Genomic DNA, 24115 nt, shown 5'->3' on the forward strand with positions numbered 1-24115 from the left:
AATTAACTAGTTATGGCCGCAGACAGCTTGTTTGCATGTGTAATGGGCGCAGCCTCTAATAATGGAGGCGGGTCGGTGTTGTAAGACTTTGCCGGGCTAATGGCCTTAAAATGAGTCTTAACTGGTGTTAAAATCACCAACAGCTGCTATTCTGGTTAAGAATCGGAGCAGCAGGTCGGAGAGTCTGTCGGACCAGGAGGACAAATTAGTTCTGCTGATGCTCATCAACCATCTGCTCCACTTCAGCACAATGGAGGGATTTTCTGAACGAATAAAATGCTCTGAATGCAACACTTTCTTTTTTTTTTTTTTTTTGGTTAAGGTGTCAAATGTCTGAGCGGAGCAGATTTAATGATCTCTTCCTTTTTGTGGAGCAGCAGATCGTTTTGTCGTTATGCCTTTAAACGAGGCGTTCATGGGATTAAAATGCTGCGCAGATTCACACAGATTGGCTTGATAAAAGCAGCAATTTCTTTTAGAGAATCATCAAAGAAAGTTTCTAGATTTTCTTTGGTTTCGTCCCAAAACTTTTGGGTTTGTTTGAAGATTTCAGCCAGTGGTGAATATTTATGTTTCACTAATAAAAGCTAAAAGGAAACAAAACAAAGCTGGAAAATGAAGTATTCATTTCTAAAGCACAGAAGAATTTTTTTTTATTTGAGTCGGATGGATGGATGGATGGATGGATGGATGGATGGATGGATGGAAGGATGGAAGGAAGGAAGGAAGGAAGGAAGAAAGGAAGGAAGGAAGGAAGGAAGGAAGACATGAATTATGTCTCTGTGGAATCGTCCACAGAGACATAATTCATGCAGGTGAATCTGGACACAATTTGTTAATCCAGAAATGTTGAGATTAATCTCAGAAATCTTCTAGAAAAAAATACAAAATTTTGAGTATAAAAAGTAAAATAATTTTGTCTTTTGGCATTAACTTCTGGAGTTTCAAAAGTTCATTTTTTGACTTCTGACACTTAAAGATTTTTATTTTTTAGCACATTTTCGACTTTTCAAACTCAGACCTTTTTTTGTTTGTCCTTGAAAATTTCTGAGATTAATATCAAAATTACCGAGTTACTTGCCATAAAATCTGCATTTTCCCTAAAACCTGTAAGAAACCAACTGGTGAACCAGTTCCCTTATCCAGTCCTGTCACGCACCTCAGCGCTCTGAACTGGTTTAAAACTTTCAGCTCTTAATGGGAGGTGAGGGTGGACCTTCTGACGCGTACTGGTGTGTGGGAGTAACTCCAGTATAAAACCAGTTACAGCAGCTTCAGAGACCAGAGGGGCAGTTTTTTTTTTTTTAAATTTGCCCCCGTTTGGAGCACCATGATGTTCCCGTGCAGCGCGCTGCCGCCGCCTCTCTACCCGGGCTTCCTGCGCCCTCCCGCGGCTCTCTCCTCGCCCCTCGGCCGCTCGCTGCCCTCCGGCTTCCTGGTGGAGGATCTGCTGCGGCTGAGCCAGCCTGTCGGCTACATCCACCGGGCCTTCTCCTCCGGGAGCCCCGGGGAGCTTATCCAACTCGGCCCGGGGCTGGGAGCTTCTGCTCGCCCGGAACCACCGAACCGAACCGGGTCGCCGCACACGGGCTGCTCGGACTCGGGATACCTGAAGTTCGGCGTCAGTACCATCCTGGCCCCGTCCACACGGAGCGGTGAGTTCCTGTTGCTTTAGCAACTAATAATTAACATAAACTATAATAATATTATTCTTTGGTAAAATTACTAATAACATTTAGTTATTAGTAACTTAATTATTATATTTTTTCTCTGACATTTTACTTGTTTGAAAAAAAAACCCGACTTAATTTCGTTACTGTTAGTTTTAAAAATTTTAAGTAGACGTAACTGCTTTTAAATTTGAAATAAATGGTTTTAATTTTTTAAATAAAATGAATGAAAATGTATTAAAAAATTATATTTGCGTGCATATATATTACAATATTTAAACTAGGTATTAATTAAATATTAATTTAAATTAATTACAAAATCAAACTTTCTTGATTTTGGAATCAAGAAAGTTTGTTTATTTACTTATCTTTATTTATAGACTGTCTCGTTGAGATTTCAGACCTGTTGTGATGAAATAAACACAAATATTAATTTAATAAAATCTATTAAGAGATTTCAAATGTTTTGATATAAAAAGCATTAACATTTCAAATGAACTCAGTGACTTGCAAACAAAATATGGTTTTTAAATCATTTCAGGAGCAATGATATAACTACTGCTTATTAATTAATAATATCCCATTTTTGCAACAAATTAAGAGGAAAATCTTTAAAATGTCTTTAAAAGATGCAATAATAAGACGTATTTATTGTTTTTTTTCAATGTTTGGCATATATTTTATATTTAAGATGCTTATTTTATGAGTTTATATACATTTATATCAAAATCTGTTTTTAAAAATGCCAAATTGAATCAAACAGTGAGTAGAAAGGGGATCCAGATGCTGATTGGATGATTTTAATCCTTTCCATGTGACTGAGTGGGACTCCTCTTCCTCCTCTTCCTCAGTTCAGAGTCTTCAGACGAAGTCGCTGCCGTTCTTTGACGGAAACCTTCATCCTCTCATCAGAGCCTCGTACTTCTCAGGTAGGCCGCCGACATCTGGTCGGCTGAAATCAACGTTGAGTTTATTCAAGGCTTAGATCTGAGGGTCGTATTTAACTCTCCGCTAATCCACTCTAATCTGTTCACACATTTCTACACTAAATCTGAGTTTAATTATTTCTTATGAGTTTCTTCCTCAAAAACCTCAAGATTCTGGTAAACAGACAAATAAAACTATTATTATTTGACTTATCCATCACAGTTTTTGCAGAGTTGGGTAGTAACTAGTTACATTTACTCAATTACATTTACCTGAGTATCTTTTTTTTCCCCTAATGTACTTTTAGAAGTATTTTTTACTGTGTTTTGCGCTTTACTTTTACTTGAGTAATTTTGTTAAGTATTTTTACTCTTACTTGAGTATTTCTGGATTTTTTTACTCACTAAAAGAAAAGTAAACATGTTTTAACCAAAGATCCACCAGACACAGACACACACCTGCAGTCTTTGTTTAAGTTTCATAAGTTTTATATGGAAAGAAACTGATTTGGAAACATTTTTCTTTTATCTGAGTTTCTTATTTTTTGTTACTCGTATGAATTGATGTCATTTTGGTCCTTAAGATACCAAAATACACTTCTTTTTTTCTTTTACTTGAGTAATTTCTTTTTATTTGTTTTACTTTTACTGGCATAAATGTATGTTGAAGTAGTGATACTCTTTAGTATAATTTTGGATACTCTGCTCACCTCTGACATTTTATTTGACGACACAAAATATTGAAGGTTTCTTGTTTTAATTGCGAGAAAATTTTAATTATTGGATTAAACTTGGAAAGAAATGAATTATTTCTGCAAAATAATTCACTGAATATTACAGATTAAACCAATAATGTTTTGTTTCACTTATTTTATTCACCTCTGCAGTAACAAAGATTAGTACAAAACACAGAATAAATGAATGAAAAATAAGTTAGAAACCCTGTTAACTGTTACATTTAAACCCTATTCTGTTAATGATCTTTCCTCAACTTCAAACATTTCTAGGAAATATTTTAATGCATGTTGTTTATTTCAGGTAATTTCTCCCTGAAAACACAAAGCAAAATAAATCGAGAGTAGCTCCACATTCATAAGGTCGAAATGAAAATTTCTGGCACATTTGCAAAGTAAAACTTTAAAGAATATTTTTCAAGTTGAACCACTTTGGTTACTGTTACGATGCCCGAGTTATTTTTGATCAATCTTATGCTATCTGAACATTTTTGTAACCCATGTGTGCCTGAAGGCCTCATCCTGTAAAAAGACACATTTATGATGTGAAACTGCATCACCAATTTAATTTATGTTGAAACCAAATTAATAAGCTACAGTAAATTAAAAGGTGCAGCCAGAGTTTTATCAGATCTGCAGTTTTCCTGAAGTTTATTTAAAGTTTTTGGAGCATCTGGAAGCTCAAATGATGATTTAATTTTCAGCTGGAAAGTAAATTTGTTATAGTATATTAAGAAAATGTTAAAAATTTAAGCTTTGCACAGATTTTAAAGTGAAACCTCAGACAGACTAAAAAGGTTTGTGATAGAACTAATTTCTCAGTGAATCCTGCTCTCCATGGAAACACCAATATGTCTTCAGTTAATGTTTCTTTTTTAAGCAAATGTATGTTTATTTTCGTCAACTGCTGTGGAAATATTTATACATTTATGTTACATCCTGAATGAAATGGTGGTTTTGCCACCAGGAGTCAAAAAGTTTCCGAGTCGCAGATTTACCTGCAGAAAACTTTAATTTTAAATAAGTTTCTTTTTTATCTTCACCTTTTGATTATAAGAACATTCAAGGTGAATTAAAACTTTAGAGCTGGAAGATGGAAAATAAAAAAGTTTACATTCATTCATTCATTCATTAGATTTTCTCAGCCCCTCATATCTTCAGTTTCTTTCCCCAGTTCAGAATACACAAGATTTTCACCAGCTGATGGATGGATGGATGAAAGAACGGATGGATGGTTGATGGATGGATGGATGGATGGATGAAAGAATGGATGGATGGATGGATGGATGGATGGATGGATGGATGGATGAAAGAACAGATGGATGGATGGATGGATGGATGAAGGGATGAATGGATGAAAGAACAGATGGATGGATGGATGGATGGGTGGATGGATGAAAGAACAGATGGATGGATGAAAGAACGGATGAATGGATGAAAGAACTGATGGATGATTGGATGGATGGATGGATGGATGAAGGGATGGATGGATGAAAGAACAGATAGATGGATGGATGGATGGATGGATGAAAGAACGGATGAAAGAACTGATGGATGATTGGATGGATGGATGGATGGATGAAGGGATGGATGGATGAAAGAACAGATAGATGGATGGATGGATGGATGGATGGATGAAGGGATGGATGGATGAAAGAACTGATGGATGGTTGGATTGATGGATGAAGGACAAAAAAATGGATGGATGGATGGATGGATGGATGGATGGATGGATGAAGGGATGGATGGATGGATGAACAAACAGATGGATGAATCATTCACTCCTTTTCAAACCAGTTTAAAGTTACTAGCAGATCTTCTGTCCCGGTTTTCCCAGTTCTCCCAGTTCTCCCAGTCTGTTTGTGTTTCAATCTTTCATCCAATAACTAAAGTTTTCTGACTGTTTTGGTTTCATCTTGTCGCCGAAGCTCTGATTGGTTGTTCAGCGATGGCGGACATTTTCTGTCTAAGGCATTAAAACATAAAGTGTCAATATGAGGAAATGAACACTTATTTCATCAAACACAGACAACGAGTCTAAATATGATTATCATCCCATTGAGAAACATTAATCTGCCTGTTGGGAATCCATGGATCTGAATCGGCTTGTTTGGTCTGAACGCCTCTTTAGCCACAACACTGACTGCTGACATTAGCACCAGTTCTCCTAATCTACAAATTAGTCCAGTTTGTTCCGCTCTGAACATATCAGTGGCGTTTGTCATGCCTCTAAATGTGTGGCAGGTATCTTCCCAGCTCAGGATCGCCGCCGTTTTCCCACCAAACCCCCTCCGCCGGCCCACAAAGCATCCGGCTCCGTGACCAATTGGAGGCAGAGCCACACACACAGATACAGACACACACTTTTACATACAAGCACAAGAACAGCTCTGGGATTCCAGTGAATTAAGTCTAAAATCCAAGTTCAGCTATTTTTTTATCTATCAGTTCTGACTCTTTATATTTTTAGATTATTTACAATTTCTCATCTGAATAATTCCTGCCTAAATATGTACATAATCTTATTTTAGCGCTCCAAGTTAAACGTTTGCACTGCTGTCTCAGTGTCAGAAGTAAGGAATCGTGTATTTGGTTGTTTCCCTTTAAAGATTGATCCTCTCTGAACTATTGCCGTCTGAAGAAATACCTGTAAAATGTTGTCCATAATAATTTTACCTTGATTAAAAACAAAAATTTTAATGAATAAATCTGTATCATTCTTTAATTGCAGTTGGGGCCCAGAATAAATCACTCCAAGGGCCACAGATGGCCCACTGGCCACATTTTGACCACAAGTATCTCAGTTTCTCAGGCTGAATTTTCTTTCAAATATTTTTGATTCAAAATGGTCGACCCACAAATGCATTTTACCTACAATTGAAGCAACAATTATGGGGAATAAACAAGTTTTCCAACAGCGTAAGATTTAATGCCATGAAGAATTAAAAATAATAATAATCAACCAAACAAACTGCTACATTTTACCCAAGTTTTATTTGGAATATGCAAGGGTATAAAAGTTCACTTTTATTCAACTCAATTTGATTTATGACATACCAAATTAAAGCTAGTAACTTAAAGTGGAATGGGCCGTAAAATTGCTAGCATAACTTCCATTTTAGCATTTCCTATGTTTTAGCATCACGTCTCTTCTAGCATAAATTCTGTTTTAGCATCACTTCCTTTTTAGAATAATATGGAATTCATGATAAACATGCTAGCATAACTTCCATTTTGGCATATCTTTTGTTTTAGCATCACCTCTGTTTTAGAATAAATTCAGTTTTGGCATAAGTTATGTCTTAGCAACTCTTCCGTTTATATAAATTCCATTTTTAGCATAATATGGAATTTATGATGAACTTCCTAGCATAACTTCAATTTTAGCCTATCTTCTGTTTTAGCATCACTCCTGTTTTTACATAAATATGCTAGCATAACTTCCATTTTAGCATTTCTTCTGTTTTAGAACAAATTTTGTTTTAGCGTAATATGAAATTTATGATAAACGTGCTAGCATAACTTCCATTTTAGCAAATATTCTGTTTTAGCGTCACTTCCGTTTTTATATAAACGTGCTAGCATAACTTCCATTTTAGCATATATCCTGTTTTAACATACAGCGGAACAGGTCTAATTATCTTCCATTTATATCAATTTGAATCGATTCAATCAATTAATTTCTAATCCATCAATGCAGAGTGTCTGGGAAAAAATTAAAAAGAATCATTTAAAGGAATCAAAAAGTTTCTTCCGGCGTTTTCTCTGATTTATTTGCTGCTAACGTGTGATGATACGCACATGCGGGTTTGCGAAGCAGCAAAGACTCTCTGACAGCTCTGCCTTTAATGTGCCTGTAATATACCGGCCTGTCGACGGCCTTTTCCACTCAATTCATTACAACACAATCAGCTTTCTCTGTGCATTTGCAGCCTATACAAGCTGCACTCCCCCCTCTTCATGCTTCATTAGAGGCTGTGTGAGCCGCTCTTTGGAGGGCCCGTCTCATTAGCATCGGCTGTGTTTCCAGCGCCGGACAAATTGGGCTCTTCAAGCGTCAGATTTGAGGCAGAACGGGGATATTATGAGGAGCATCGGGGAGCCTGTGTGCTCATTACGGAGACAAGAAGAGGCTCACAACGCCGACAAACGTGGAGGATAATCACGCGACAAAGTTCACAAGACCTCACGCTAAATCTGCATCTCTGTTTCTCACGTACGGGCAGAATCGACTAATAATATTTACTCATTTACATTTACTTGAGTAAAGTGTTTTTACTACGCTGTGATTTTTACTTTTACTTAAGTCAATTTATGATGTATTTCTATCCTTAATTGAGTAAAAATTTCCGACTTTTCTACCCACTAAATGAGAAACAAACATGTTTTAAACTAAAATTCAACAGAATCAGACACACACCTGCACTTTTTGTTAAAGTTTCCTAAGTTTTTATTGAGAGAAACTGATTTGGAAACTTTTTTCTTTTGCCTGATTTTGATATTTTTTATGAATTATTGTCATGTTGGTCCTAAAAATACCAACATTTCTACTTAACTTTACATTTTAGTTGATCTGATGATGTAATTTTTATAGATTAAATGATTGATAATTTGATTGGTTATCAATACTTGAGTATACTTTTTAAGAAATACTTTTTCACTCTTCTTGGGTCGCTACTTTTTACTTTTACTTGAATAAAAATATGTTGAAGTAGTGCTATTGTTACTCGAGTACAATTTCTGGGCACCAAAATGAAAATAATTTATATATATTTTCACATATTTTAAATATATCCTACCATATATTGCTTTCGTCTCTCTCTCTCCCCACAATTGTACAATATATATTATAATGCATTTTTTTCAACATACATGCAACACTATATCTTTTTCTATATTACAAATATGTTTTTCCATATAAATCTGAATACATGATGGTGGATATTCATAAATATAAAATTACATATATTTTGGGATATATAAACACATACATTATATATTCATGTTTAATATATTGCAATATATGGAAAGTGTCAATTATTAGCATATATTGCAATATATTACATGAATATATAATATATTGTATAATATATAATTTTATATATTTACAACATATTGAAAAATTATTGGGAAAATAATATATTAGGACATACTTCATAGGTGAGTGCATATTCCTTTGATAAGGGATCTTGTTTTTCTTCCCTGCAGCCTCCTCCTCCTCTTCTTCTGTGGTTCCAGTCCCAGGAACGTTTTCTTGGCCCCTGGCCCCCCGGGGGAAGCCCAGGAGGGGCATGCTGCGGCGGGCCGTGTTCTCGGACCTCCAGAGGAAGGCGCTGGAGAGAACCTTCCAGAAACAGAAGTACATCAGCAAACCAGACAGGAAGAAACTGGCCAGTAAACTGGGACTGAAGGACTCGCAGGTACGACTGGGACCAGTTCAGGAAGTGATTAATAATCTGCCGCAGTCAGTGAGGGCGAAGTGCAGGTTTGCTGCCCTCTACTGGATCATCTATGTAATGCAGGGCTTTTTCTTCTTTTTTTATTTAGATTTTGACATATTTATGGGACGGAAAACCTAATAGTATAATAATAGTTTTTTCCAGGTCTAATATAAGTGGATTGTTTAAAATATCCAAATTAATCAGTTAAAGTTTGTAATTCAGTCGTTATTTAACAACGAAGAAAAATTTATCATCGTTTTCTGGTTAAAACTTTGTGATTCTAGTCAGAAGATTCTCAAAAGGAACATATCTGAAAGACAACAAATCCATCCATCTTTTCATCCATACATTCATCTTTTCATCCATTCATCCATCCTTGTAGGTTTTTGGTAATTTTTCTGATCATTGTCTCTTTGACCTCGGGGTTAATTAGCCAACCTTTTCCCTTTCTGGGAAATGTTGCGTCCACCTTAAATATTTCCCCAGATTCACGGTCAGCAAACAACCCAAAGTCTGGTTAATTAATACCTTTGATCAGAAGCACCTTTTATTAAATAATGTGTAGAATTTAAAGATGGCGTCCTTTCTAACCAACTCTGCCTCCCTGTTTGCGCTCTTCGCAGGTGAAGATCTGGTTTCAGAACCGCAGGATGAAGTGGAGGAACTCCAAGGAGCGCGAGTTGCTTTCGACGGGTGGCTGCCGCCAGCAGACCCTCCCCACCAAAACCAATCCCCACCCGGATCTGACCGACGTGGGCAGCACCTTCTGCAAGCGGCTGACCCGAAGTGCAGCCGACAGCCAGGAGTCGCATCCCCACCACCATCATCATCATCACCAGATCCCATCCTTTCCATCAGATCTGAGCAAACAGTCAGAGTCCGACGGTGAAGAAATCACGGTTTCATAAAGAGGAGTGACGCCAGAAGCTCCAAAGTGCCTGAATCTGCTGTGTATATATTTGTATTTACTCACCGTGTTCCTGTACAGAGCTGTTTATTGGCAGCTAAATAAAGTTCACTGTGCTGCTCTAGATTTAATATTTGTAGATTGGAAAGTTTCAAACTTAAGGTTGCAAAATGTTTTGCATTTTTTCATATTTTTGTTAAAATAAATTTAAAAACTCTCCTTTGTGTGTTTATTGGTGTATGCAGCTGAGGTCACATTGGCTTTAGCTAATTAGATGCAAGTTATCAATAATGAATTAATATAAAGTTGATTGATCTTATCGATCATTAATTGATAAGCATGAATTTTCTTAAAAACTCGAGTTTTCTCTTAGGACTGTCTTTACATAAAGGGTTAAATTTTTCATAATATGTTTAATAAACATTCAATTTTAACATTATTTTTGCATCAGCTGTATTAAATACAGACTGGATAAACAGAAATTGTATTACACTTAGACATACAGATACAATATAACAAAACAGAAATATGCTGATAAATAGACAAAAAGATGGCAAGAATAAAATGTTAAACACTTCCACATTAACAGAGATATTCATAAGAATCGTTTGTTGTTGCTCTTGAAGGAATGTTAAAACTTAAAACTCACCACAGACCTCAAAATCAACCTTGCTTGTTTGCGTCATGTTTTTTAAAATCGTGTTATCGTTTTTCTGTTACGCAGTTTGATTTTCTGTCATTAGCTCCTCACCTTTGTGGCACATCAATAATTTTTAAGGAGAAGTTGTCATTCCTCCATCTCGTAGCTCGGCTGAATGCGCGATATTGAAGTCAAACTTAACGAGATTGACAAGCATTTATATTTCAAAACAACTTAAGGAAATTGTCGTTAGTTTATATTTCCAAGCAGAACCACATAAAGTCCATTTCCATCCCACTAGTGATGGGATTTTAGGCTCCTTTTCGAGATGCGGCTCTAATGGCTCTTCTTACTGTGGAGAGCCGGCTCTTTCGGCTCCCCATATATATTTTTGACATTATTAATTAATTAATAGCTTAAACCTAATTTTATAATATTTTGTTTCATTATTGACATTGTTAAGCACTTATGATGAGTAAAAATGCCGCATAACAATGCTATAGCAATACCGATGCGTGTGATGTCCGCATGTGCCTGTGCAGGTTGTTTGTCAGCCTGCACGATAGGAAATGCTGACTTTGCACAGTCTGCACTCTGCCCTGGAGTTGATGTAGCATTAAAATGAGTCCAAATCTTGCTCTGTTTTCTGTCACGTATTTATTTTCACCTATTCAGTTCTCACACTGACTCCCCTTCTTTCTGTGCTTCTTGACCGCTGAGTGAGAGTCTGTACATAAACACCTGCCGACGAACGCTATACAGCTTGGCCAATTGCCTGCCGTTTCCACAAAAAAAGTGGAGATAAACTTTTTTTTCAGTGTTTTCCCGCCACATTATTAATTGAAACTGTGTGTGATTGGTCAGATGTGTGGAGCACACGCTTGACATGAGGGCAGTGGACCGACCGAGGGAAAAAAGTCTCCGCTCTAGCACTGGCAGAAGAGCAAAACGCGCAAGGAGAGGGAGAAGGGGGAGGAGAGACAGCGAGGCACCGCAGGACAAAAAAAACGATGTGGGGAAAAACTATCGGCTCTGGCACTTGCAGAGCACAAGCACAACGACAGGGAGGCGGAGAGACAGCGATATACTGTAGAAAAAACCCCGGCTCCCAAATAGGATCCTAAAACGGCTCCCATTGTGGAGCCGGTTCCAATCGTTCACTTCAAAGAGCCGGCTCTTAGAGCCGGATCGTTCGCGACCGACACATCACTACATCCCACACCGGACTGTTTGGACCGTTTCTCTCTCCCGTTATGGCTCCGCCGCCATCTTTGTTTTTGTATCAACGGTTCTGCTTACGGATGACCAGCGGCGCCCCCTGCTGGATGGCGGCCAAACTGCAACACCAAAAGAAAGTTTAATCGGTTGGAACTAATTTTAATCTAATAAACCATTAATCGACCTCCCTAGTTTCCACTAATACTTCATTCCATCTATGATGCTCTGCGATAACAGCTTGAAAACCACATCGCAGACAGATGATCCCAAAATTGAGATGTTTGGAGAAAACCAAACTTATCATGTTAGAACCAAAACCTCATCAGCATTTAGGAGGAGGAGGCCTGATGATTTGTTTATGTTTTACAGACAAGATTATCTGGGAGTCAACTGTGAATTAGCCAATGGACAATGATTGTCCATTTGCTAAACACAATAACAGACACACAGAAAACTATCAAAGTGATGCACTGGCATAGTCAAAGTTCAAATTGAAGTAGCGGAGTAGAAGAAAGTTGTGGAGAAACAAAAATGTCAAAAATGATGATGTAGGGTCAGTTTCACCCAGATGCCGAGGGTGTAATTGATGATGTTCGCCACATGAGGTCGCACAAGGACCAGAAACAACAAACTTCCTCATTGAGCTAAACCAGGGATCTGCAACCTGCAGCTCTCTGGACCTTCCTCTTAATAAGCTCTGACAAAAAAAGAAAGAATGAATAAAGTATATAGCAGTTTTCTGTTTTGTTTTTTTAAATTGCATTTCCACAACAGAATTAGACTAAAAATTACCTTTATTTTTTTGTAGATACATTTTTCTTCTTGTTAGATTAGGAAATTTGTGCTTCTTTAAAATATTTTAATTTGTATCCATCCACCTTTTGCTATTTTTTTGTTTTCCCCTCTGTTAAAAACTAAAAGTTGTACAAGTATGGTAATACGTTTCCTACATAAGATATTCATCAACAGGTACAGTATTTTTCTGAAAGGTCGTGTAACATTTGTGGCTCTAAACAAGTTTTTATTTAGCTGAACTGAAGGCAAAAAGGACTATTTGGATTTTAAAGGTTGTATATTCCTGAGCTAAGAACACACTCTGAGTGTCAACACAAAGTTTTTTGATTTAAGGAATATTTTTATCCCAACCAACTTAATCAGTTTTTCTGAATTCTTAAATATTTTTGCTTTAATGTTGAAAGAAGAAAAAATATTTACAGACTGAGTATAAATAAAATAAACTGACTAAACATCAAACATCCTTTAATAAGGTACAAATAATTATTAAAAAGTTTATTCTGTCACTGAAGTCTCTAAAAAAACAACAAATGAAATCATTTTAGTTAAGAATAAAACTTTTGATGCTCCAGTTGTGTTTAAAGTATTAGTTAATCTATATATACCACCGGTCTCTCTGTTCCAGGTGACTTTGACTCGTGTCTTTGTGTCTCACTGTGTCCCATTTTGTCCATCAGAACCTTGGATTATGTCTCGGATTATCTGAGCGTCCCTCTGCAGCGCCTCATTGTGGGGCTCGATCTTCAGAGCTGCTTCATAGTCTTGCAGTCCTGAAAACAACAGATTGATCAGCTGATCACTTGTTTTCTGCATCGCCAGTAAAAAAAGAGAAACAGCATTCTGTCCTCAAATAATATTCACAGTGCCATCAAATGTATTGATATAGCTTAAAATGTGTCTTTTATTTGGATTTCATATGATAAACCAACCCAAAGTGGTGCATAATGGATGAAAATATTGATCAATAGAATCTGCCAATGGAACTAATAGTTTCTCATTAATATTAAGGAATTATTTACTTAAAACAAGCTCCTATATCTTGATGAAAACTAATTGGTAAGTTAGTTTTGTCTTATTTCAAGAGTACTGAGATATTTGCACTGGAAACTAGGCAAAAAAGATAGTTGGTAAGATTTTGTGTTTTTTCAGTATAATGTGGATGAAATTCACAGAAAATGGGTCATGAATACTTTTGTAAGGCACTGTGAAGGTGTTTAAACCCTTACGGAAACAGCAGACCTTCAGCGTAGAGCTCCAGCTGGCAGAATGCGGATCCTCGGCGGACTCTGGCTCGGACTCTGGCTGCAGCGTTGGCAGAAACGGCCGGGGTCAACAGGTCCAGAGCCTGCAGACATAATTCAGGGTTAAATTTGGCATCAGAAGCTGTACAAGTTTACAAAAAAAAATATATATATATATATTTCTAACATAAAAATGTGAAAAGATCAACATAGGACTGGACGATAAGGCTGAAAAATGCATTACTATATAAACGGTTGATATAGAAAATTATTGATTTGTTTCTTGTTTTAACTATTGGAATTACTGTCAAAGTGGCAAAGTGACATTTCCTGTTTTATCCACAGTTTTCACTCCATGTCATTGTTTTATTTTTTATTTTTAAGCAGTTATGATGCACGGTGGGGAAACCTTAAACTGATGCGCAAGTTCTCAACAAGTTGTTGCTAGGTAACCAAAGAGTGAGTGAGTTGCTAGGTAACCAAAGAGTGAGTGAGTTAGTTGATTCCACCAACCTAGCTTAGCTGTTCATGAAAGTTTTTTTCTTTGCCTACATCAATCAGAATGCTGTGCGGTTCTGGATCAAAGTTCAGTTAAAGTATTGAATTTTCTATCACATGTATTAACTATTAATATTGATCGCGTGCCTATGGGGATAAGCACTGTTATTGATTTATTGTCCAGCCCTACGTAGAGGTCTAAAAAAACCCCGTCATGATCCTCATCAAACGAACCTTGGAGGAGTCCTCGACGGCTTTGTGCAGATTCCTGAGCTTCAGGTGACACGCCGCTCTGTTTGAGTAGAGAGCAGGCAACTTCCTGTTGAGGCGGATCCCCAGAGTGTACGCATTCACCGCTCCCACGTAGTCTCCGTTTGAGAAACACTTGCTGAAGAGGAGAGAGTTTGTTTACTAGATTTAATTTGATTTCACTAGTTGCGTTTCCATTGACCTTATGATTGTGCAAACTGAAAATGAATTTGTTTAGAGGGAACATTTCAATGTCGAAAAAAACTCATGTTTTTGCGCCAGCATGTGGTGATTTTTTTGGTCGTATCAAAATTAGCACATTTTGCAAAACTGCAATGGAAACACTTTTTCGCATCACACGAGTCATGTGGTCAACAACCGGCTGTTACTACTGCCAGAAATGATGAAAAAGACGACAGGAAGTGGTAGGAGGATGATGTTTTTTGATGACTTATCATGTGAACAAACTTATTCACGTGATTTTAATTGCGTTTCTTATTTAATGGAAACAGCGCAATGGCAAAATTGTGTTTTTTCAATGTGAGTGGAAAATTGACAAAGTTTTGCGCTCATTTGTAAGGCTTCTACTCACTCGCCCTTCTGCTTCAGCCAGTCGGGGTTCCTCTCCTCCTCCGTCAGGTCCTCCAGCTCCTCCAGCTCCGCACTCATCGCTCGCCTTGCCTCAGCCTGCTTCTTCAGCCACTGTTTAGAAGCAAAACTTAATTGCTTTTTTTGCTCCAGACAATCACAAAAGGTTAAAGCTCCTAAAAGCTGAGGCAGAGATTGAGGAAAGCTTTTTTATGATCAATATTAAGAAATTATTGACTTAAAACAAGCCTCTATGTCTTGCTGAAAAGTTACTTGCCAGTTAGTTTTGTCTTACTTCAAGTGAACTAAGATATTTGCATTAGAAACTAAACCAAAAATATTTGGTCATATGTTGTGTTTTTCCAGTGAAAGACATTTCACTGCTGGCCTGTTTTAAGTGTTGGGAGAACAAGTGGGAACATCACAAAGTGGGAAACAAACAACATTTTGTGGAAAATGTAGAAGGAATGTTTGGATTCTAACAGTTTTCCAGGGAAATGTCGAGCATCACAGACTCACCTCTTCCTCTTCGGGAACCCGTGACTCTCGGAGAGCTGTCGGGAAAACTCGAGGGGTGAACGTAACCGGAATGTTTCCGCAGGTTCTGGGAGGAGGCAGCTGGGCTCGGATCTTCTTCTTCTTCTTCTCTGAATCGCTGTGAACTACAAGCAGGAAGATTTTCATTGAATCTGACTTTATGAATCAGGAGGAGGCGTTTGATCAGCAGGAAGGGTCTCACCTTGTTTGTTCTTCCTGATATCCGTTTGTCTGCTTCCGGGTGTCTTTGTGTCTGGGTTCTGTTGGATCTGTTGGTTCTGGTTCTGTTGGGCTTTCTCTGCTTCCTGTTTCTGCCTCAGCTGCCACGCTGCCAGCTCTGCCGTCGTTTTCTCTCGCTCTGCGTCCTTCATCTGCTGGATTCTGTCTCTTTCCACCTTCTCTAGCTGATTTAAAGTCATTTTAAGTCACTAAACATTACACTGTAAAAAAGAGAATGCAGCTCAAACTTTAAAATATTAGTTCTTCCCAGAAAATCAAATCAAGGTTATCCAAGTTAATTTATTAAGTTATCAAGGTAAACAAATGTAAATAAAGTAAGTTTGATAAATTAAATTAAATTACTTGTGACCCAGTTAAGTCTTTTTTTTTAGTTTGAGCTGCATTCTCGTTTTAAGTGCAGGTTTCCAGTAAATCAACACAATTCCTGATGTTTTTGATGCCCTAAATGTGTTTGTTTACCTTCATCATCGTCTCCAGAGCATATTTCTTCTCTGCTTGCCGTTTCTCAGCTTTTTGTTTCAACTCTGCAGAAAGTTTCTGCTCCTGTGTCAGTAAAGCTCTCTCTCTGATCTCCTTCTTTGTTTCTTTATCATCTAAAACACATGATAAACTTTATTTATTACACAGCATTTACACCTCTGCCGGTGAATAAAACACATTCAATTCTGATCTTTTATTCCAGTTTAGGAATAATTTGGAAAAATCTGACCTGTGGTTATCATCAGATGCTCCCAGACTTTGTGAGTCTTTTTTGGTAAAGTGAAAACAGCGACGCCGTTTCCGACTTTCGCCGAGCTTCGGTCATCATCGATGGGTTCGAACAGGAAGGCCTCAAACAGGAAGGGAGGAAAATGGACCTGAGGAGGATGAGAACAAGGAGCCAGATGGATGAATTCGTATTTACAGGTACAAAACAGGAAACATGTTGCCATGTCTTCATTTATCAAACTGATCAAATATTTCAACAAAAAGCCAGATGAAAAATTGCAACATCGTTAAATTTGAAAAATGTTTCCTTCAACAGAACATTTCGTCTCCTCACCACTAATCTTTAATCTTTGTGTAAAATATGTCTTGAATTTCTAAACACTTTTCTAAATGCATTTTCCTGTAGATGTACTGAGTTACTATATATATTCTTAACTTCTGGAGATTTAAGAGATGATTTAAGTCAGATTTATAACTTCTGAACAGCAAGGTATAACTTAAAGTGTCTTGTGAAATAACCATGATTAGGTATTGAGAACACTGGGATTTATGGTTTTTCCCCTATACTTGGTCTAAGGTGATTTATAGAGAACGAGCCACAAAATGTTTTAAAAACTCTTTTTCTGTATAATACATAAACATTTTACATGTATTCATGTCCCATCTAAGAAATTACTCAAATAAGAGTGAAAAAGTAAACATCAGTCATTTAATATTTAAAAATTACATCATAGGACAGACCAAAAATTTAAAGTTATGTGGAAATTTTAGCGTTATAAAGGACCAAAATGAAAATAATTAATGTAACATGATTAGAAAATTACAAAATCAGGACAAGCAGAATTTTCCACATCAATTTCTTTCAATATGAAACTTCTGAAATGTTAAAAACTGCAGCTTCTGGTGAACTTTTGGTCAAAACAAGCATGTTCTTCATTCAGTGAAGTTACTCACAGTGAGTAGTGTATCATACTTGAGATATTGAAGTATAGCTCAAATACAATTAATACAGTTAATCAAGTAAAAAATCCTCAATGTCCCCTAGGGGCCTCCGTAATATCAATAAACTAAATTGAATTAAGTTTATATACACCAAAAAACTGTACTTATCGTTATTAATATTTTTGTTAATATATACAGTACATAGCTTATTCTGCTATAGTTTTCTTTTGGTAACTCTTCTCCCTACACATTTTGGTTTCCACGATTACAATCTCTGTTTGTTTACATTAAATCTCTGTTATTACCAATCCAAAAAAATATCAATAAACCATTATTATTACTTTTATTTATTTATTTATTTATTTATTTATTTATTTATTTATTATTACTACTACTACCAGGAGTAGTAGTTCTAGTAGTTGTAGTTGTAGTAGTATGAGCCCCCTGACCCTTCACCTTTAGATACTCCTCCGTTGACACGATGTCCACTCCAGCAGCCGTCGCTCCCTTTAAAGGCACGCTGATGTGGACCGTGGAGTCCGTCTGGGTCCACGTGTAGTCGGTCACGTGCAGTGGCATGTCAGCTTAACCGCGTGTTAGTGCTGCCGATAAAAACACAAATGTTGTTATCAAATTTCACCTTTCCATAAAATTCTGGGCTACCCAGTTTCCCTGCGTTTCCCTGTGTCCTGTTGCTATAGCGACAAAAGAAAAACAGCGTGTTGCGTTCGCGAGTGTCGGAAATTTAATCGTTTTACTTATTTATAACACCGGTTATCTAGACGCCATAACGTTGAAAACTATAAAAACAGGGATTGTTTAAGGTGTCGGCCTTTGGTGTTTAATACAAAACCTAAAATAATCTTTAATGGATATCTAAAATTACCTCTAGCAAGAATTTGTCTGTTAAAATACATTTTTCCAGCTCTTTTTGATCATTTTTATTAACATCTTTCGTCAAAATGCTTCTGATCTTTTTTTTAATATTCGTCAGAGAGCCAATAAATGAAAAAAAACTCAGAGGCCTGCGAGAAAATGATATTTAATTGGTGGAAAACAATACTACATAAAGAGGTAAATGTCTAGGAATTACAGAGAGAAGTGGATAAAGAGAAGAGACTACAGAGAAATAAATAAATAAATAAGCAGAAGTCAAATTGAAATATAGTATTTTTGATGTTTAAAGGGTAAGCCAAAGATATTAAAATAAATATACATTAATGGATATCTAAAATTTTAACTCAAAATTCTTTGGCAGATTTGATGTGATGCATAATGAGCTTAAGATAAAACATTTTGCATTTTTTCTGGCATCTATGTTGTTGAGATGAAAGTACACCCTATAATAAATTTCTGTCCTTACTTATGGTTTCTGCAGAATTAGATCAGTGTGTTCAAACAGTTGAGAAATGAAACTGGTGTGAGTTTGGGGATTTGTTCTGGGTTCATGCCCTTTTTATCCAATTCACCATCACTTTTTTATCTTTATTGACTCCTCTTGGAGTAAAGAGCACTGTGTATGCTTATCAGGATGGTGTGACGTTTAAAACACTGCGAAACTCAGAAGTCATAAACTTCTGGCCTTAAGTGTCTAAATACGGTTTGTAAATGAAAACTAAGAGTCAAATACAGACATAAAGATAATAAATTAAACTTACCAACTTTCAGCCTACACCTCAGTAATTAAAGTATTCTTATGATATTGTAACAGTTTGCGTATGAATGTGCCCCGTTGGTATCCTGCAAGTCATTTCAATTGTTGACTATGTCCTTCATGACTTTGTATTTTTTGTGTTTTTATGATGTATAGCACTTTGAACTGCCTTGCTGCTGAAATGTGCTATAAAAATAAACTTGATTGATCGATTGATTGATTGATTGATTGCGTAACCCTTCTGTTTGTCTCAGTTCCAGTAAGTTGACTTCACAACAGACACACTCAGGTTCACTGTATTTATCCTAACAAAAGAGGAAATCAAGTCGGTGGTTAACATCAGTCCAGCAGCTTCTGCCCCTATACTTTAAATAAAATGCAATAAATAACCCTAAACAAACTCCCAATTATCAGGTGACAGCAGAAAACAGTTGTAAAATTAAACATGGGTAACATACACAACATTAATAATAACAGTTAAAAACATATACCAAACATGGCAAAAATTACTCATGAAAGGCTGCATATGATTAAATTTGTCTAAAATATATACTAAAATATAGCACTTGTAAAGAAAACACAGAGTTGATCCCAATACAGACGGCAACAGAAGATGGGGAGCAAAGTGTCAGTTACTGGTTGCTACGGTAACCACCAACTGTTAAGAGCAGCGTAACAAAACTTAATACACGAATAAATGTCTGGAGAAACAACTTCTTGACTAAACAAACTGAATTTGAAGAACAAATAAACACATTTTGACAAACTTCACATCTATAATTCTGTTAAAATAAAACCCTGTGTCGAAAAATTACTCACCAAATATGTTGTGGATCACCTAAAAATACACCACATATGAAACAACGGAGTTGGTGTCCTGCAAGTACCCAAAAGGTTTCTGGAACACCCTGCAGGCATGCTCATTTGCCTGAGAATACAAGTACCATTAAAAAAAATACAGTTGATATCCTGCAAGCATTAACAATACTGTGGCGTAGGGTAGGAAGGTTGCGTGTTCAGGTCACGTCGGGGTCACCAATGTGGAAGTCAGCAGAAAAAGACGAAAATATAATTTGAGTCTTGTTTTATTCTCAATGTCTTCCAATCCAAACCAAAAATAAAATGTAGTACAACCGTTGGTGTCTTCTCACCTCCCCTTCTCCCCTTCACAATAAGAGTACAGATTCGGGTGTGAAATATATACATTGTATACATCACAATGCAAACAAAATGGTTTTTGTTTGGATCACGTTGTTACTTCTTTCTACCTTTTGGAGTGTCACCAAGCTGAAGCATATTTTGGTATATTTACTTTTAAAATATTGAGCTAAAAAAGCTAAATAAATCCTGCTATTACTGCAAAAACTGACACTTTCCTTGTTGCAAATTTGAACTATGTACTTTATTTTTCCTTCAAATAACAAACACTTATTTATCTAATAATCTGAACTTATGACTATACGCAATCTCAGGTCTTTCATCTTTGGCTTGGGCTGGTAATGAGTCATAAAAACGTTCATAAGAGATAAAGCAAGATATAAGCAGCAACATAATCACATTAACAGTCGCTTGTGAAACCTCTGCATTCAGACTCGCTCACTGACATTTATCGTCATCATAACTGAACAATATTCAACCTTGGTTTCCAATAAATACATGGAAATCGAGCATGTTATGCTTTATATGACCTCATAATTTTCCCTGAAAGGAGAGTTTTTCTCACGTGACGTGAGAAAAACCTCACGTGAGAACATTTAGGGTTTGCTCTGACTTTAGAGCAAACTCTAAAGTTAGTTATTATCCAGTTGGGAATGTTAAGGAGAGCGCCGTATTGATGACATTAAAGGTATTTAAAAGAGGTGGAAATTTGTTAAAACTGGAATATACTGTATATAGGGAAGTGTGATAAAATATTTGCTGTAGTTAAGTTTAGGGGACATTTTGTTTGTTATTATCTTTAGTTTTAACAAGATGTCCTTAATGTCACGTCCAGGTTTTTCAGTCCAGGTTATTAAGTTTTCTATATTTTTTCTGTCACAAAAAAATCAGGAACAATCTGACTGAAACATTAACAGAATATTTCACAAACTTCTAAAAGCAGATATTTTGGAGTGTTAAGTTGCACAAAATTCGAGACCAAACTTCAGCTTTAGGAGAGAACAAACACAGCTTTAATTAACATTTGCAAATGGAGAAAACATACAAAGTCACATCTCAGTGAGAATCGGACGAGTTCTGACTTGGGGCTGAACGTCCCCTCATCTACAGAATAGGATAGAATAGGATACATCACACATTACGTAGTCACTGGCTCAAGTGTCAGGCAAAAATCTATAAGTTACTTATTTGTAAGTTTCAGTTGAGCAGGGTTTCATACACATTCACAGCTCAACTCTAGGCGTTTATCCAAAAAGGCCTCTGCTGATGGCTAAACAGATACTAGAAACTGAACTTCTACAAAACGAGCTCATCACCTTAGAATGTCTCACATCTCTAACCGCTGAACACCCTGTTCTTCACTTATTAGAGGAGGGTCAGAAGGACATACTGTATGTCCTGTTGAGCTGCAACTGAGTGCAAACCTTTAATAAAAACATCATAAAGTGTACATTCAATTTTATTTAAACATTGTTAATAAATTTTTCCTTCACAGGAGCAATATCTTCACAAAATAATATAGTTTACAACATCTTTTTTAAGTTGATGTCACCATAAAGTGGTTGTAAGGATCAAAATATATTTGCACAGACCATCATTTTGTTAAACGTAATATTAGGCTTGGTGTACCTCAAGCTTGTGTGTTTGGCTTTAGCTTGTTATTCCCAAAGTTTGTCCAATTTAAGGTAACCTGATGTTTACTAGTGATATGATTGTATGTTGTTATGTAAGGAAAAATCAAGCAGCAGAATTCAAAGTTAATAGCAAGAAGTCAAAACTAATGAATTATGGATGCTGATTTGATCATTCAGTTCATCAAAGGTTTAGTAAAACAAGCACTGGAGAACCTCAAGGTTGTTTGTTTGGTCCCCTAATTTTCTTTGTGTTTTCTGTCTTTGTTCTCTTCAAGCACAAAGAACAAAGATCTTGAAATGTTGTAGAAAACAAGAATTAAACTGAATAAATTACAAACTTAAATTAATGTTTAGATAAAATGAAATATTTTTTACTAAGCAACTAATGACCTTTCACTGTTATCATTGAAAACAATAAACAGAACAGAATTAAACTGCAACAAATGGTCAAGCTGGATGAAAAACCCAGTTATCATTGAGGGTTTTTTCTTTCCAAACAAGAAAACAAAATAAAATGTATATTTTATATTTGTGGACTTTCTTTCCCTCCTTCTGTTGAGTAAATTTGGATTCCTTTGCCTAATTAATATTTCAAACATTCTTTATTCATGCAGTTTCTTGATTCTAAAAATCTGGAGCTAATCTGACGTGTATTTAGTACCTAGAATTAAAACATGAAGCCAAAAATTCAGAAAGGTGTTTACTATTTGGTTTGCATACCTTTCCCCTTATTAAATAAAATTATTTCAAAACTGCTTTTTATTATGTTCATTCAGTGTTAAATATTGCTTGATTATGTCAAATTTGTGAAGAAGAAAATTCTGAATCCTACTGTTTCATTATTGCACAGTAATTTAATTGGTTTGTAACATGCATAAACATAAATAATTAAACTAAACCCTTGAAGGGAGATAATTCCCTTTACATCCTGGTTCTTCTGCAGAGATTATTGGCCATAGGATGACTGGAGATACGTATCCTAAGTAAAAGGATTAAGGACTGAAGCTGAATCTGATGTTTCATAACCTTTCTACTACCTACTCATCGTGACTCTGCTTTACTGCTTCAAAACCATAAAATGATATTCATAAAATAAAATGATGATGGAAAATTGCCACCTATTAAAGTCCAACCCATGAGATAAAATCTGATATACAAACTGGTGGAAATGTACTCATTAACAAATAGAAAAGTTTAAAACTGTGTTTCACGTCCTCAGTTTCACATTCACTTCTTTTGAAATACTGATGCTGTAAACTCAAAATGAAAAGTAGATTTCTTCTACTGATTATCTAGCTCTTTTTGTTGCTTTTATTGTTTTATGAAAACACAAAACCCAGAATGAGTTCCTATCAGAAACAATTTCCAGAAACAAATTCTGTTAGCCTCCAAGCCACGTTTTCTTTTCATTAGCTCAGTAACATGTTGTTGGTAGTTTAGTTAAGTTTACCGTAAATTAACACGTTTTGTATTGCTAACATCATTTTAGCTTCGGTCATCTCAGCTGGGTTTAATCTTAGCTTTGTTTCAGTTTACCAGCTAAGTTTAGTACTACTTCTTTCACATTAGCTTAGTTTAAACGAGTTTAGCCTAGTTTCATTTTGCATATCTTAACTAGATTTTGTAAGAAAAGCCTGGCTTACCTTAGTTTAGAATATAATTTTCCATTCTACATTAATTAATCTTTGCTGAGTTTAGTTTAGCTCTGCTTATCTAAACAAGCTAGCTTAGCTTAGCTTAGCTTGTGTAGGTTTTCCCATTCTAGCTGCATTTTGTGTAGTTTTGCTTAGCTTACCTTAGTTTAGTAGAGTTAATTTCCTTTTAGTTTGGCATAGTTCATGTTAGTTTAGAATATCATACTTGCATTTTGTTTAGCTTAGCTTAATTTAGAACAACTTACCTCACTTTAGCTTAGCTTATTTATTTATTTATTTTAGATGCACTTAAATTAATTTAAATTAGCAACATTTTGTGTATATTAGCTTACCTTACTCTATACACTTTAGTTTAGAGTAATATACTTTACTTAGCCTGCTTTAGATATCTTTTGCCTAGCTGCATTTTGTTTAGATTAGCTTACCTTGGTTTTGATTATTGGTCTTTGTCTCCTGAATTGATATTTCTCACTGTTTTATCAAGCTAGCTGTTTTTGTGTGTGTTTTTCTACTGTGGTTCTGAAATTTGGTGCTGTAATGTAGATAACATCAGTGGGTCCTGATGCAATCATGAACCACTTATCAACAGCCACTGTGGATTTGGATCATTGATTGATTTATTTTTTATTTAACCTTTATTTCTCCAGGGGAAAACCCCACTGAGATTAAAAATATTTTGC

General features: G+C 36.1%; 2 protein-coding genes and 1 long non-coding RNA gene across 4 annotated transcripts; 1 reads left to right on the forward strand and 2 right to left on the reverse strand.

Moving 5' to 3' along the window:
* The first annotated feature begins 1092 nt into the window (after positions 1-1092).
* On the forward strand, positions 1093-9897 carry LOC116729612 (homeobox protein DBX1-B-like). Its single transcript, XM_032578285.1, has 4 exons — positions 1093-1655; positions 2522-2599; positions 8539-8750; positions 9395-9897. Exons 1-4 carry the CDS (start codon positions 1331-1333, stop codon positions 9677-9679), a joined length of 900 nt encoding a protein of 299 aa, XP_032434176.1. The 5' UTR covers positions 1093-1330; the 3' UTR covers positions 9680-9897.
* LOC116729622 (uncharacterized) lies at positions 2455-10527 on the reverse strand. The gene is made up of 3 exons (XR_004341181.1): positions 10430-10527; positions 8484-8674; positions 2455-2622 (listed from the first exon to the last, which is right to left on the reverse strand). It is a non-coding gene; the product is annotated as an uncharacterized LOC116729622 (long non-coding RNA).
* Positions 10528-12779: 2252 nt separating this feature from the next.
* dnaaf4 (dynein axonemal assembly factor 4) lies at positions 12780-18026 on the reverse strand. Of its 2 annotated transcripts, none has more exons than XM_032579115.1 (9): positions 17791-18026; positions 16394-16541; positions 16144-16277; positions 15647-15848; positions 15427-15569; positions 14912-15021; positions 14305-14458; positions 13571-13676; positions 12780-13101 (listed from the first exon to the last, which is right to left on the reverse strand). In XM_032579115.1, exons 1-9 carry the CDS (start codon positions 17911-17913, stop codon positions 12983-12985), a joined length of 1239 nt encoding a protein of 412 aa, XP_032435006.1. In that variant the 5' UTR covers positions 17914-18026; the 3' UTR covers positions 12780-12982. The 2 variants fall into 2 exon arrangements, with proteins under 2 accessions (XP_032435006.1, XP_032435013.1); XM_032579122.1 differs by having other exon boundaries at positions 12984-13101; positions 13558-13676.
* Between the last annotated feature and the right edge of the window lie 6089 nt (positions 18027-24115).

Source organism: Xiphophorus hellerii, chromosome 2 (genome assembly GCF_003331165.1).
Source record: "Xiphophorus hellerii strain 12219 chromosome 2, Xiphophorus_hellerii-4.1, whole genome shotgun sequence".
Classification (NCBI taxonomy): Eukaryota; Metazoa; Chordata; class Actinopteri; order Cyprinodontiformes; family Poeciliidae; genus Xiphophorus; species Xiphophorus hellerii.